At 44.8% G+C, this 16710-nt stretch overlaps 1 protein-coding gene across 1 annotated transcript in view; it reads left to right on the top strand.

Moving 5' to 3' along the window:
• LOC101437762 (contactin-associated protein-like 4) overlaps positions 1-16710 on the top strand; it is a 194181-nt gene that overhangs the window by 42684 nt on the left and 134787 nt on the right. Inside the window, 1 exon segment of the mRNA XM_058299594.1 lies at positions 1679-1872. Coding sequence (XP_058155577.1) covers positions 1747-1872 — 126 coding nt within the window. The 5' untranslated portion in view covers positions 1679-1746.

The following is a 16710-nucleotide window of genomic DNA, read 5'->3' as shown; positions in this document are numbered from 1 at the left end:
CTCCTGAGTATGCTCAAATGTGGCCACTCTCTAAGCCTAATTCAGCATATAAATGCATTACTTTCCCCCCAGAATGGGACATGACTCCTGGGGATGAACCTCCCTGGCATAGAGGGATTACTACCAATCACCGGCTGGTGATGCAACTAGAAAAATATCTTGAATAAAAGGGGGAAATGGTAAAGACAAATTAGTATATATGGGTAAGAGAATGAATTGGGAGGTCATCAGAGGGGTCATGCTTACACACATCTCAGCAGGACCCCAGAGACAGCCAAAGCAGATACAACCCTAGGTACTGGTACTCCTGAGGGCTACAGAGACACACAGGTTCTATGGTCATGGCAGATGACTCTGGAGTTCAGTGCCTTGCCAGTGAGCCCTACTTTGGAATTTGTGCTCCTGAGTGTGATAGAGTTGGACTCAGATGTGACCTCTCTATACAGGCCTCTTCTGTCACTTTTACTGAACTTGTGGTTGGTGCTGGGGTTAGTGTATACTCAAAGCTCATTTGAGTATATTTAATTTTGTGTGGAGTGTAGCATTAGTGTCTCCTTCTTCATGTTGGTTTAAGAGGGCAGGGATTTTCCTCAGTGGTTCATGAGTATTTGTTGCCTTGTGCTCTCAGTTCTCTGTGATTTCACTCACCTCCTTGCTGTTTTGGTGGTATTGATGCCACTTTCAGTCTCCCAACATCCTGTCCAGCAGCATTTTGTCTGTCTGACAACTTCTAGGCACATTGTTTTTTCTTTGTTTTGGTGGGGTGGGTGCTCCAAATCCTTAAATACTATGGTTCTCTTCACCTTGCAGGGCCTGGATTTTCCCTTTTTCTCTTACCCTTTCACCACCCATTGCCATTTTTCTTGCTCAAAAGTTCTGCATTTGGAAGCCTGGCCTTTAGATTGCACACCCCCTTAAAATGTGCCTGCCCTTACATGACCAGATCCCACTTTGGGGGTCACACCCTTGCCCCATCCCCCAGATATTGTTGCCCATCTCCCATGAATTTCTTCACTTGACAGGGAACAGAGGGTGCAGACAGTGTCTGCTGTGCTGGGTCCGTTTATTTTCTCTTTTTGCTCCCAGTTGTTTTGTAGTGTTGGCATTCTCTGTCTTGCAAAAATGTTGAGGTTGCAGTTTGTTCCTTGGGGCTCCCCCTCTTAGAAAGATTATCCCACAGTTCCTTTGTCATCAGTCCCCACCTGGGCACTGCCAGCAGTAGCCTGAGGTAGTAATTGTGCTTTGTATGTCAAGTTCTCCTCCAAGTCAGGAGTGCCCGTGCATTCCCAGCACTAAACATGGGTAGATGCTTGGCTCCACCATCGGTTAAATGCACCCCTGACATCCAGTGAAGGTGTGAGAAGGCTGGATGCTGATGCCCTGAGTTTGTGGGCCAGCAGCACACTGGCTCTGAGGGCAGGTGTCCTTCCTGGGGGAGCCCACCCACTCCCAGAGCGTGCCCTCCCCCCAGGACACCTGGACTCCACACACACTCTGAAGAGCCAGTGAGCAGTTCCGAGCTCATCCTTGTATAAGCCCTGCACGTTCTTCTTCATTTCTTATGATTATGAGCATATTTATTCCAGGTTTTACAAAAGCAGAGTCCTTTAAAATGGACTTTAATATTTCCTCCTTTCTCCTGTTTGTTTTTTGTTTTGTTTTGTTTTTCACATGAAAGGAGCTGGGGGCTGGACTCCGCTTGTGTCCAACAAGTACCAGTGGTTGCAGATTGACCTTGGAGAGAGGATGGAGGTCACTACCATGGCCACGCAGGGCGGGTATGGGAGCTCCAACTGGGTGACCAGCTATCTTCTGATGTCCAGCGACAGTGGCAGGAACTAGAAGCAGTACCGGCGGGAGGAGACCATCTCGGTATGTTCTTTGGTCCTGAGCCCATGTTGTTCTCATTTCTCCATCCAGCGGCCCCAGCCTCACGTTGAGTAGAGAAACAGAACCTCAGTTACCTTACAAAGGTTTTCATGTATGTTCAAATGATACACACTGCATTAGCTCTCTAGGTCTGCTGTGAAAACTTGCCACAAACCAGGTGGCTTAAAACAGCAGACATTTATTCTTACACTCACTGTGAGAGAATTTTGAAGCCCAGAATTCTGAAGTCGAGGTGGTGGCAGGTGGTTTCTTCTGCAGCTCTAAGCGGGAATCAGCTCCGCACCTCCCCTGGCCTCTGGTGGTTCCTTGCTTGTGGGTGCATCACCCGAGCCTCTTCTCTCCCCACAGGACCCTCTTCTCTACATTTGCCCTCAAGTTTGAGTCTCAAATCTCCAAGTCCTTTCTCTTATGAGGACACCAGTCATCAGCTTTAGGACCCAGCCTAAATCCAGGGTAATATCATCTCAAAATTCTTAAATTAAATATATCTGCAAAGTCCCTTATTCCAAGTGTCATAGATGGACATGAATTTTGGAGGTTCACTATTCAAGCCACAAATATGCATATTTAGTAAACACCTAAAAGTGAAATAATGCATAGAATACTGGAAAAATGTTTAAATCCTAGTACTTCTATTAAAAGTATGGACAGCATCGTGTGCAATCTGGTTTGGTTTTGCTCAACAGCATTGGTGTTTGGCATCACCTCCACATTGTTTTAAATGCACACAATGAAGTTGCTTTTTTTTTTTTTTTTTACTACTTCTTTAACCTGAGGTTTCTGTATTGGAACATCTCCCTGTCATGTCCAGAAATGGAGATACATTAAAGGGGAGCTGGGGTGCATCTCATTTACCTGTGGCCACATTTAGCAAGTCTTTGTGTCAGGAATACTTTGGGACTGAGTTATTTTACACCAATGATCTTTCATCAAACTGCTGCATGCCAACATTTTTTGAGGCAAATTATGTTCACTTGCTTAAATTTGCTGAATTTTTAAAAGTAATGTAATTTACCACATTGTTTTCATTATGTAATTTTTGAAGAAACCCTTATACCTTTGCTTAACCTTGCTTAGCTTTGACAAGTGTTTAGAATGATCCGATTTGTGGCTGAGGTGTGAGCCCAGTAAAAGACAGCCTGTAAGAGAGAGGCTATTTAAAAAGAAAGAGTGTAAGAGAGAGGCTATTTAAAAAGAAAGCTCCACCAACAAAACTAAAGGGAGTTCACTGTTGGCTGTTTGGAAATAAATGTTGTAAGGGGCAAGCTTGATGAAATATGGTCAGGTGGGAAAGAAAATATTATTTTTTTACTATAAAATAAAAATTTAGAAAGGTTAGTTTGGATTGACAGACCAGGGGCACCACACTGTAATCAGATACCTGTTTTCTCTCTGAGTTATCTTGACTAGGGGAAGGTTATTTGCACAAACTAAGCAGGAATCTCAGCTGTGACTTAATGCACTTCTCGCTGGACATTCAATGACCTCTTTGGGGCACCCCCTGGGAACCTAGATCTGTGTGATGCCTCACTGGGGCCATTGACTGGGTTGACCCACTTCTTTTGCAAGAATAAGTGCTGGAGACACTATGGCAAACTAGGGTCAGCAGACATGGGCTGGGAGCTGACACCAAAAATGATCTCATCTGGAATAGAGGAGAGTATGGGCCATGATGTGAACCAATGTATATGAGGTGCAGAGGTGCACAAAGATGTACTTACCAGGTCCAATGGATGTGTCATGATGATGGGAACGAGTGTTGTTGGGGGGGGGAGAGGGGGGGTGGGGGGTGGGGTTGAATGGGAACTCACATATATATTTTTAATGTAATATTATTACAAAGTCAATAAAAAATAAAAAAATTAAAAAAAATGATCTCATCTATGGCTGTGGTTTAAATCAGGTTTAGCTGTAAAAACTGATGGCTGCTGTGTGATGCTTGTTGATATCACTATGTTGATTAAGATTTATGCTGCTGGCCAAATTCAAAGGAGACATGGAGACACTTGGAGAATTCTTAATTTCCTGCTAAAGGTGAGCCATGGGTCCCTTGTTGTTTACTCTCAGAGAGAAATAGAGCTAGGATGATCCAAACAATAGGAAAGAGGTCAGATGTACCAGACAAGCTGATCAGTAGCAATAGAGTTTAGGTTACAACTTAATTTTGACTTACCCACCCATTCCCCATCAAAGTGTAAGCTCCCTTTAAAAATAGACTTTTGTTTATTACTTACTGATAACTGGTTAAATTGGAATAATTTACCCTTAGATAATATCAGTTGAGTTATCATTACCATTTATATTGTAATCTGTTTCCTCTTTTTAATATTTTTAACCAGAGCTAATTTTATTTTCACAGAAGTAAAATTTTACTTACCAATATGTAATAGTTCATTCTATTATACTCATTTAAAATAAACACAGGCTGATGCCTGTATCTCCAGCCCTGTCATTCATAGTTGGTTTCACAATAAATTTATTAGACCATCTGTCCTTTCCCTGGGCATTTGTTGTAGACATGAATTGTGAAGGTCCATGTTCATGAATTTGAATATTTATTTCCATTACCTAAAATATTATCACTCTTGATTAATGAAAATAATATGCGTTTTATTGTCCTCATCATGTATATAGATCTGATTTTTAAATTTTTTAAAAATGTTTTGTTTGGTATTTCTTCCTATCAAGTGGAGATTCCTAGTTAAATCCAGTGTTTCCTCATAGTCATGTGGGTACAGAGGTTTTCTGGTATGAGCAGTTTCCCCAGTGTCTGTGATTTTATCTTCAGGGCCGAGAAGGACTCACTTGTCTCCTTCTTTCTAAAATGTCCCACTTGTGAAAATGAATTTTTTATGGCCTTCCAGCCCCCAGTATCCATGCTTTGTGTTCACTATTAGTTCTGATCCCTGGCTTAATAAAAAAGGGACAAAAATCTGTACTTTGCATGAACTTCACGCTGAGAACACACGACCAGGGATTGCTCGAACGGACAGCTCACTCATTCTGAGGAGTGGGGAGAGAAAAGTCACGAAAGCGGAGGTCAGGGAAGGCCCGTGTTTACGCCCCTGGTGGATCATGGGCTCTTCCTAAACCCTGCAAAGGGCTCCCTGCTCTCGCCAGGTGGCAGGTGGAGTCCGTGGGGCTGGGTCTGAGGTGAGATGCACTTTAAAGGGCCCTCTGGAGGCATAGTGTGGACAGCCATGTTCAGGCAGTTCAGCAGAATGGACACGACACACCGTCGGGGCCGCTGGACCCTCTTTACTTAGTGCAAGTGGCCAGGACTTGCTCCCCAGCAGCCTTTGATGCTCATGGCACACGTGCATGCACACACGTGCCCGCATACCTATGCACACGCATGTATGTACACACATGCACGCACGTGCACACATGGAGTTTCAGCTCGATGCCGGGGGACAGTGGCAGGTGTCAAAAACAGAGGCAGACTTCCTCCTAGAGGACCGTTGTAAGGGGAGGGGCTGCTTCAGCAGGGGAAGGGGCTGTGGCAACCCGGAGCCGCTCTGACTGCAGGCTCAGCAAACGGCTCATTGGGCAAAGGGGTTTCTTCAGGGGGAAGGTGGGGAGGTGGGATGAGGGGGGGCGTTGATCAGACAGCAGTGTGCTTTCTGGAAGGTGCCCTTAGAGTCAGGCATCTGGACAACAGAGGAAAGCTTTGCACAATTTTGGTGGACAAACATTTTGTTCACATTGAAGGGATCAGCTGATCTCTGGGGCAAAGGCGGCGCCCAGCGGGTGGCCAAGCAGGCGGCCAAGCCTGGCCCGAAATGCGGGGAGGGCTGGTGCTTTTTATAAACCTTCTTTAAACACAAGCGGCCCAGGGGTTTCTTAACCCTCACTGTTCTCCAAGATCACAGGGCTTGGGTAAAACTTCAAGTCAACGGGGTAAATGTTGTTTCAAGGTCAGGTTTAACCCTTGAAAAGTGCACAGGAGTCATGGAAAAGCTCACAGCCATGGGCCGCTGGGGAGACAAGCCCAGCCGGGCAGGGGTCGGGGCCGTGGGCAGTCAGTCCCCGCCGCGTGGGCCTTTGCATCAGTTTCCGATGCTGCCTCTCAAATCATCCACCCGCGGGGCTCAGGCACCAGCCAGTGCGCCCCCAGCCCTGGCTGCGCAGGGGCCCAGGGGCACCTCCTCCCAAGCGCCTTCCTGTCCTGGGGCCTTGCCCGCGGGTGCAGGGCGGCGCTCCCCTCTCCCTGCTGGCGCCAGCTGGGCCCCCCCACCAGATCTAGCCGAGGCGCGGCAAGGAATCTCTGTTTCCTCCCCCACCCGAGCTCTGGATGGATTTAAAAGGCTCAGGTGAGCAGACCCGACCTGAGGGTGCAAGGCCGTTCCGAGGGCCCCTGTGTGTGTGGGGGGAGCTCAGCAGACCATGTCCCCTCTGCTCAGGTGTCCTGAGGGCGGAAGCTGGGGCTGCAGTGGGCGCTGCAGGGGAAAGCGCTTAGCCTGGGATGAAGCCCCGAGGGCGCACCCCCACGAAGCCTGCTGGGAAGCCAGGGCGCGGTAAGAAAGGGGTCCGCTGGGGGGTGGGGCGGGCGAGCAGGCAGCGGGCGCTCCCTGGCTCGGCCAGACCCCCAGAACTTCACCTGCGTCTTCATCGTGACCCCCACCCCAGGAAACCAGCTCTCCATTATCTAGTAAGTCGCTGAGCTGCTGGCTTCGGGAAGGCTTCCAGCCCGCGCTGACCCCCGGCCCGGGCCACTGTGGGGAGGGCGAGGCGAGCCCTCTCCAGTCGGAGCCCACCCTGGACCGCGCCAGTGCGGCTCGTTTTGAGAGACAGGTGGTTCTCCTGGATGTGTTGGCTGCGCGAAAACCACACGGAGAAGGACGTCTTGGAAAACAGGCCTAAGGGTTTTGCAGCCAGTGAGAAGATGCTCTCCTGGCTTCATGAGAAATGAGTGCCCACAGAACATGACAGCTGAGCAGGCCACTGCTTCCTTTCAAGTCGTTTTTGGTTTTTCTTGTTTTTTTTTTTTTCTATTTAAAAATTAAATCTTTAAGGAGTGGGTGCAGCTCAGTGGTTTGAGCACCTGCTTCCCATGTACAAGGTGCCAGGTTCAATCCGCCGTACCTCCTGAAAAATACACCTTTTAGTGGAAAGGGCTGTTCTAAGATTCCTTTGGATCTATCAGCCACACCTATTCTTGCATCTGCCCTAACGCTTAGCACTTAATTTCATCCTGAAAACCAATATCCAGCCAGAATGTAGCGGGCTTTGACAAGAGATGCAGCCTCATGTTCATCTCGGGTGAGGAAGCACAGACGGTGCTTCTGCTTTGATGGGCAAAAGGTGGATTAACTGCAACATTCTCTCCTACCGGCGACAGCTAGGCCAGGCAAACACATTTGCAGGTCTCAGAAGACCAGTAGCTGGAGCCTTCACTTCCAATGTCCAGGCCCTTCTGGAGGGTAGCCCGTGGCTGGCGTTGCAATCAGGCCGCTCAGGGAGGTGACCAATGGTGGACCTTGTCATCAAGCTGGTTGTGGGGAGACTGGGGACCAGCGTTAGGAAAGGGCACGTGAGAAGTTCTCTGAGTCAGCCCGGGAGGAAGGTAGGCTCAGGGTTGGCGCAGCACTGGGAGTGTGGCTGCCGGGTGAGAGCTTCCCAGGTGTGCCAGCCACTCCCCAGGTGAGCCAGCACGACCTGCCAAACCCAGAAGGGGCCGTCCATGGGGAGGGACAGCCGTCCTCCCCAAGGCCTGGCCGCAAAATCCAACACGTCGAACCTTCACCAAGGTGAAGCCCACTGCGTGCGAGAATTAGGCCAGCCGCCGAGGGGCCTTAGAGATGGAGAGAGCACCACGCCTCCACGCGTCAGGAGCACAGGGCGTGACAGCCCCACTGCTGGCCCAAGCGCCCAAGGAGCCGCGCCAGTCAGCTCAGAGCCTGTGCAGACGGCCAAGGCAGGAGCGCACTTGTTCTTGAGATTTTTACTGTTTACATAGATAAATGCTGGCGTCACTTCAAATCAATGTAAATATCTTAATGGAAATCTTCCTAAGCTATTCTAAATAGTTCTGTTTTATGATTACCTTCAATATAGGTAAAAGGCTAAGTGCCTGGAACTGCCCTCCTCCCTGTCAGCACTGTTAAGAAGAGCTGGCGTGATTTGTGGAATTGCGGGGGTCAGTTCCTGAAGTTCCTATTGTACTTGTAAAGTGTATACATTGAATATGTATATTGAAATGTTAATTTGTGTAACTCATTTAAATAGGATGATATGCTAAAACTAACCATGTAGAGGTAGCAATTATTCATGAAAGGTAGTACACAGTTATAATTATTCAATTAAATATGAGAGGTGTTCTGTGAAACTAACTTGCTGCTACATGGAAATCAAATTCCCAAAGTCATCAAATCAGAAGATTTATTTGAATCCATTAAGGTGAGCTATACTTCATTCCTTCCTTTTATAAATATTCTCCAATTCTGCTGAACAGGCTATTTGTGTAAATGGTTAACAGAACACGTTTGCCTTCTCTAAGGATACATTTGAACATGGGTTAACTCTCTAGCTGTTTTCCCTAATTTTCCCTTAGAAACCCGATAAGGGTGGACTCTCAGCTCTGAGCGGGCAACATTGCTCTGGTAAAAGGCCCCAGATGGAGGCCCTGATTCTCGATGGGCAGACTACGCATGTACCACGAGCCCTGACACCTGACGGGGAGGTGAAGCTCTCGGCCACGCTGAGTGCCGACCCTGTGGCACGTCCCTTGTGAGGACCGTGTTACAACAGATGCCGTCCCTTCTTCCCCGGGGCTTCAAAACCAGCACCTTCCAATGCCGTAGCCACAATCCATATACCACTCTAAATTCAAATCAATTAAAGTTAAATAGAGTTAAGAGTTCAGTTCCCTGATTGGACTCCCACATTTCCAGTGCTCAGTAGCCACGTGTGGCTGGTGGTTACTTAATTGCACAGTATAGATACAGAGCAATTTATTATTTCCAACATGTCCATTGGACAGCGCCAGGCAAAACCATGCAGTCTTCTCTCCTCTCACCTGGGAAGTCACCTGGGGGAGAAAGTCACTGATGTTGCAAAGGCTCTTCCTACTAAAGAGGAATGCCTCATGCCACCGTGGAAGCATGTAGCATCCCTGGATGTGTCACCTGGCTCATCACTTACTGTGTCACTTGCATCATCTGGAGAATATTTATAAAAGGAAGGAATGAAGTGTAGCTCACCTTAACGGCTTCTGTGTCACACAGCTGTGATACGTGGCTGCATCACCTGACTGGGTCACCTGTTATGTCACCTGCTGCATTACCTGCCTGCAGCTTTTAAATAAATTGGTGTCAAGAGAAGCTTATGGCAATCTTGTAAGTCTGAGTAATAGTGAGCAATATCTCTTAGTGAGTATCATAAGCTAATTATTAACTAAATAAATTTGAAGCATCCCTGCAGGGCTAAATATACACAAATATATTAACAATGTTTCCATTTACCATTTTAATAAGTGTATTTTTAAAATATGGTCTCCATGCTGCATATTTCTTACTGGTCTCTCCATTTTCAACTACCTTGCCTGTAACAAACCTGTAACATGAAACGTTCTCCCCATTAAGAATCTCTTGAGAATTCTGGGACGTGGATTTGTTCTGTTTCCACGTCTTGCTCCCATTCACCAAGTGAGCCTAGGTAAACACAACCTCAGCTGGCGCAATTGGAGAAACAGTCACCTCGGCCGTTATTCTGAGAGACGTGTAGCAGGCGCTAAGGCCTCCGACATGCATGAGGTGATATTCATTGTTTTTAGTGTCTCTTTCTCTGAGCAGTAAGAAAAAGTGCTCCTTGCTTAAGGGGTTTTGTCAGCACCTATTTGAATGACGACTTTCAGAAACTGATGACGATGTCTAACTAACACGGCTGTTTAGAGAATAATGAAGGTGGAGGCAGCAGACCAAGGCTTCTGAGGAGGCAGGAAGAGGAGAGCTCTCGAGGCACCTGCGGTGTCGCCCTCCCCTCTGCTGGGGGTTTCTGAGGTGTGCACGCTTCTGTGCCCCGCTCACCATCCTTTGTGAATGAACTGAAGAAGTTGGGCACTACAGGAGTGGCACAGAAAGTGTCTGCAGGGGCCTCTGCTCTGTCCCCAGTTAGACCCCCATGTCAGTGTCCTACTGATTTTTCCACAGCAGAACCTACTCGTTACGGAACTCAGTTTTTATTTAAATTACATCTGGTCTTCTGGACATGACCTGCTGGCAGTAACCAATGACTAAACTCAACGTCAAACCATGGAATAAAATCTCGGTATCTTGTGTGTGAAATAATGCTCTTTCCTGTTTCCTCAGGCTTCCATTTGGACGTGAGATTTGGTGAGGCCAGGCACTGACACTTTTACTCTCTGCTTCATAAACAAATGAATTTAGGTCATGTAAAGCATTTCATCAGTGTTTACCTGAAAAAAATCACTGCTAAAAAATGGTCAATTTACAGTAGGAAATTAGTTAAGAAATTAAAAAATTCATTTCAGCACATGAAACCTTTCAGAATGTCTTTAGATTTTTTCTCTTCAATAACTATACTTTGCTAAGTCATCGCTGAATCTCTCAATGCAGGCAACATATTCCTAAAATATACTTCTCAAGGGAATATTTTCAAAATACCTACTGGATTCCACTGTAATTAAACCTGTGTTCTCACTGAAAAAAACACTGACTGTAATGCAGTGGGTGACCGCTGTCTGAGAGCTGTCAAGTTCTTCTTTAGGAAATTACTCAGTATCCATTTACATGCATTTCAAGCCCGGCATCAGCTGCATCACTCACCTGTGGCCCCTTCAGGGCTCCCCTATGGAATCAGCTGTAATTGGGATTATAATTACACAGTTAGGATCTCCGCCCCCTCCCCTGGGAGAGGGGTAAGCGATGTCCAACAGAGGCTTTTATAAATGTAGAGAAACAACTTATCCTAAACTTTAAGGTGAGTAAAAAAACATCCAAGAACTTAGTAAAATGTTACAAATGCAGGTTTGCTGGCTTGGGCCATGGCCGAAGTAGGTCCTGATTGGGCCACAAAGCCCTGCTGTACAACAGTTCTAGAGAGATGGACCAGGGGTGGGCATGCGGGGGGCATGCAGGGAGTAGATGGGGTGGGGGTGGGCATGCGGGGTGGTGGACGGGATGGGGGTGAGTGTGCATGGGTGAGGGTACAATGGTGGGCAGGCCTGGGCCTGTGGGGTGATGGGCTGGCTGGGGGTGGGCATGTGGGGGTGGACTGCAGGTGGGCGTGTGGGATAGCCAGGCAGGGGTGGGTGTAGCGGGCTGTGGAGCTTGCAGACTTGGGGCCGTGGGACTTGGGCTCTAACCCTCAGTGGGCCACTCACAGCCTGGGTGGGCTTTGGTTACTTTTTCTTCTTCTGTAAACTCGGGAAATCCGAGAGCTTCCTGTGCCGTTAAAGCGTCCTGGACGGTGAACACCGTGGAAATTGCGAAGCTCTTATAGATGGAAGCTCTGCTGTCAGCTTGTTTCAGAAAGCTCAGAGCATATCGAAATGCGAAGCTGATTCTCCACACGCAAATACCATCTACAGATGGAGCTGTTTCAACTTAGGGACACCTCCCACCTCTTGGCTACTGTTCTTTGAAGTATTGGGGTTTCGAGTGTGGTCAGTCTCCCATCCAGGTTCTCTGTGTAGTGTCTGAAGACTAGCCTCTGCTCCCACCCTCTCCAGCGTGCCTCTGGGTGCTTTAGGGGAATCGCCTAATTTGAGATTTTTGTTGTTCACATCAAAACACCGATGGACCTAAAGGCAAACGAATCCACCCATCTGCCTTCTCTTTCTCCAGAGCTCTCTCTTCAGAGTCGAGGTCTTGGCTGGGCAGGGTGGACCGAGAAGGAAGTGGGTGGAAGCACTGGACTGCTCTCTGTCCCAGGGGTCTCTCTTTTCTGGCTTGTCACATAAATGGGAACACACAGCATGCTGTCTTCCGTGCTGGTTTCTGTAATGGCAATGTCAGAGTCCCTCCCAGGCTGTGGATGGGTCAGGAGCCCATTTCTTTTCATTGCTTTGTGGCTTCCATTGGTGGAGTTGCCTATTTTATTTATTCACCAGCCAGCAGGCTTTGGAATCATTTCCAGTCTTATAAATCTTGCCACTGTGGACACTGGGGTGCAGGTCTTTGTCTGGCTGTTTCCATACATCCTCAGTAAAAACCTCGAATGCGGTTGCTGAGTCATAGGAAATGTTTAGGTTTGGCTTTTTAAGAAACTGTCAAACTGCTAAGTGACTGTAACATTTTACAGATTCACTAGAAAGACGGGGGGCTTCCAGGTTCTCCACATCCTCACCAGCATGTTATTCTGACTTTTATTATAGCTTTTAGTCCGCATGTAATGGGATCTTACTATGGTTTTAGGTGGTATTTCCCTAATGATAAAAAATGTTGAAGGTCCTGCCAAGTGCTTTGTCTGTCTTCTTTGGTGAAATGTCCATTCATATATTTTGCTCATTTGTTCATTGGATTGTTGTTCTTCTGATTATTGAGTTATAAGTGTCATATCTTCTAGATACAAATCCTTTATCCAATATATAATTTGCAAATATTTCCTCCCAATCTATGGCTTTATTTTTCATTTTCTTAAAGGTGTCTCTGAAGGAAAACATATTTTATTTTTATGAAGTCTTGTTTTTTTCTTTGATCAATTGTGCTATTAGTGTCATTTCTTTTTATTTTTAGTTACATTAGTTGTAATTTTCCCATGTATCACCATCATATTCTTAACACTTTTAAAAGAAAAACATTCCTGTATTCATACTGTTAATCTTACTGTCATTTCTAACTCCTTACATTACTGAGGTGTGTATAGGTTACCTGCCATGTTTCCCTCAAGAAGTTTCAATGTTTTAGCAATTATATTGAGGCCTGTGATCCATTTTGATTAAGTTCTGTGTATAGTGAGATAAAAGTTTAAGTTCAGTTTTTGCATGTGGATTTTTCATTGTACCGGCACCATAAGCCTATCCTTTTCTCATTTCAATGTCTTGATACTTGTTGTAGATTCTTGTTTTAGTTGTTCTAAAAGTATCAGTTTAGCCAAGTTGGTTGATAGTATTGTTCAAACGTCAATGTCATTGCTGATTTTCTGTTTATTCTATTAATTATTGATAGTGATATAGTGAAGTCTGGCTATCACTGTTGAATTATTTCTGTTTTCAGTTCTGTCACATTTTACTTCATCTATTTTTGGGCTCTCAGGTTTTATTCATTTATAATGTTTAAATTTTTCTCAGGAATCAACTCTTTTATCATTAAGAGATGTCCCTATTTGTCTCTAGTAATAATCTTTGCTCACAAGTTTATTTTGCCTGACATTAATATATTTATTTGAGATCTTTCATAATTTTGTATTCCATAATGTACCTTTTTTGTGTGGTTTTACTTTCAATTTATTTGTACTTTCCAAGTAAAGTGATTTTCTTGTAGACAGCATATATTTGGATTTTTAAAAATCCAGTCTGACAATCTCTGCCTTTATATTGAGGTATTTATTTATTCAAATTTAACATAATTATTGATAGAGTTCGATATACATATATATTTTCTGAAATGCATATGTTTGAAATTTGTTATCTCATATTTGTGAAGGCTAAAAATCCATAATCAAGGTATTTCCATTTCTGGGAAAGGAAGATCCTTCCTGCCCCTTCCAGCTTCCAGCATTTGCTGTCATTCCCGGGCTGGAAGCGACATTTTCCCCATGTCTTCTAAGGGCAGCAGGCATATTGGGTCAAGGGGCCACCCCACTCCTCTATGACCTCATCTGTTTAAAAATTTTAAACTTTTCATTGTGGTAACAAATATGCAACTCAAAATTTCCCTTTTCCACTACATTTATATGCACAATTCTGTAGTATTAATTATATTCCCAATATTGTGTCACTATCACCAATATCCATTACCCCTACATTTTCATCACTTCACACAGAGACACTTCAGTTGTTAATCAGTAACTCTTCCCTTCCCTGTCCTGCCAAGAACCCACATGCTACCATTTGTCTCTGTGAAGTTTGCTCCTCCCAGGTGTTTCACATAAACAAGACCATGCAATACTTGTCATTATTTGTCTGGCTTATTTCATCAACATTATGTCTCTAGGGTTGATCCTTGTCACATGCATCTGAACTTCATTCCCTTTTATGGCTGAATAACATTCCTTTAAATGTATAGACCACATTTTGTTTAACCATTATTCTGTTGATACACACCTGGGTTGCTTCTACCTTTTGGCAATTGGGAATAATGCTGCAATGAACATTGGTGTACAAATTCCTGTTCAAGTCACTACTTTCAGTTCTTTTGGGTATATACCAAGAAATGGGATTTCCAGGTCTTACGCTAATTGTATTTTCAATTTTCTATGGAATTGCCAAACTGATTTCCACCTTGGCTACACCATCCTAGAGTGTCACCAGTAATGTGTAAAGGTTTCTAGTTCTCTGCATCCTCACCAACACTTACTATTTTCTGTTTTCTATCTTATGATAGACTTCCTAGTGGGCATGAAGCAGTATCTCATTGTGGTTTTAATTTGAATTTCCCTAATTACCAATGTTTTTTTTTTTCTTTTTTTTTTAAGATAACTCTATTTGTATGGTAAGCATTATTTTTTTTTTCTTTAAGGGTAAAATGGTAAATATTTTAGACTTTGGGCCATTGGGTCTTTGTCACAACTTTTCAACTCTGCCATGGTAATGTGAATGCAGTCATTGGCAGTGTGTAAACAAATGCTGTGTTTTAATATAATTTTTTAAAATATTTTTTATTTATTTTTAAAAGATACATAGATCACACAAAATGTTACTTTAAAAATTATGAGGTTTCCATATTCTCTACTCCCCACATCCCCTACCTTTCCCATATCAACAACATCCCCCACTTTTCCACATCAACAACAACCAGAATTTGTTGTTTTAATATAATTTCATCTATAAAAACCGGTGACTGAACTGCAGGTTATAGTTTACTAAAACTGCATTAAATAGTTATATTTAGTGTGACATTTTAATTCCTTTATTGTTGTTTTGTTACTTTTCTTTATTATTTTTGACATGGTCTTAGTGGTTCCTCTAGAGATAACACTATGCAACTTAACTCATCATTATTCTTCAGTGTAACATTAATTCTGGTAAAATAAAAAATGTAGCTTCAATATAGATCCATTTACTCTCCTTTCTTTATGCTATTACCATAAATAACTCACCCATATATGCATGTGCTGGCTTAGAGCTACGTACTACAAAAAAACGTGTTTTTAAGCATCATCCATTCCTGTGGATGTGGACCCATTATAAATAAGATTACTTCAGGATGTTCCTCACTTCAGGTTTAGCCCACATAAATCAGTTTAGGCTTTATTCTGAATTACTGGAGTCCCTTATAAGTAGAGTATTAGTCAGATGAGGAAAAAGCCACAGGGAAAAGCCAGAAGCTGCAAGTCAGAGGAACTGAGAAGCCAGAGCAGCCACTTGTGCAATGTCATGTGACAGGAAAGCCAAGTGCCAGGGATTGCTGGCAGCTTCCAGGACACTGCAGTCCTCTGGGAGAGAGCATCACCTTGAGGATGCCTTGACCTGGGACTTCTAGCCTCAAATCAGGTACCAGTAAATTCCCATTGTGCACATCACCTCATTGCATGGTATTTACTTTCACAGTCAGAAAACTGGATAGTTTTTGGTACCAGTAGAAGAATACTACAATTGCAAATGCCAAAAAATGTGGCAACAGATTTGGAATTGGATAATAGGTGGTAGTGGAAGAGTTGTGAGTTACTTGATAGAAAAAGCCTAGATGACTTTAAAGAGACTGTTGGTAGGAAGATGGATGTTAAAGGTACCTATGATGGGGCCTTAGAAGGAAATGATGCATGTCTTACTGGGATCTGGAAGAAAGGCTATCCTTGTTTTAAAGTGGTGGAGAACTTGACAAGATTGCATTCTGATGTCAGATGGAAGGCAGAACTTATAAGCAATAAACTTGGATATTTAGCTCAGGAGATTTCCAAGGTGTGTGGAGGGTGCAGTTTGGCCTCTCCTTACAGCTTATAGTAAAATGTGAGAGGAAGGGATAAGATAAGAAATGAACTCTTAAGCATAAGAAACCAGAAATTGATTGGAGAATTCTGAGCCTATCCAGATAGTATTCTGAGAATAGGCCCAGAAATGGCTGATCAAGGAGCTCCCTGAGCTTCCAGACAGTGAGTCCATGGACAGTGTACCGTGTGAAGGTTTTACTGAACATGCATCCAGCCATTTCTGTGCAAGCCAGCAGTGGAAATGCAGTTTTGCAGGAAGGATCTGTGGAAAGTTCATTTTCTGATGGTTTGGGCCCCTGAGAATTGCACACAAACAAAGGAGATTTTTAAGAAATTTGTATGAGTGGAGCCACTGCCAACCTAGATGGAAAGGGACAGGAAAGGATGAAGTGAAGGAAGAATGATGTCAAGGGCAGAAGCAGGGAAGCCAAAATGTGGACTGAAAAGATCTCCTCAGGTCTGTGAGTGGAAGGGGCAGGTCCACCCCTGCCCTTGAAGTCAGGCCATCTGCCCCAGTGCTTGGAGGGGGCAGGCCTTGGGCCTCTTACTCAGGGAGAGCCTGGCTGCCACCTGGATGCTTGGAGAAGGTGGGCCAGTGCCCCAGGGTTTGTGGAGAGCTTGGCCACAAACCTCACTCTTAGAGAGGGTGGAGTCTGTGTCCCAACGTTTATGGAGAGCCTGGCCACCATCCATCAATTGGAGAGGGGAACCTTCACCCCAGTGTTTGGGGAGAGCGTGGCCACTGTGCAAATGCTTGGAAGGAGTGAG

Source organism: Dasypus novemcinctus, chromosome 6 (assembly GCF_030445035.2).
Source record: "Dasypus novemcinctus isolate mDasNov1 chromosome 6, mDasNov1.1.hap2, whole genome shotgun sequence".
NCBI lineage: Eukaryota > Metazoa > Chordata > Mammalia > Cingulata > Dasypodidae > Dasypus > Dasypus novemcinctus.
The sequence above is the reverse complement of the archived record's forward strand: the minus strand, read 5'-3'. Positions and strand labels throughout refer to the sequence as shown.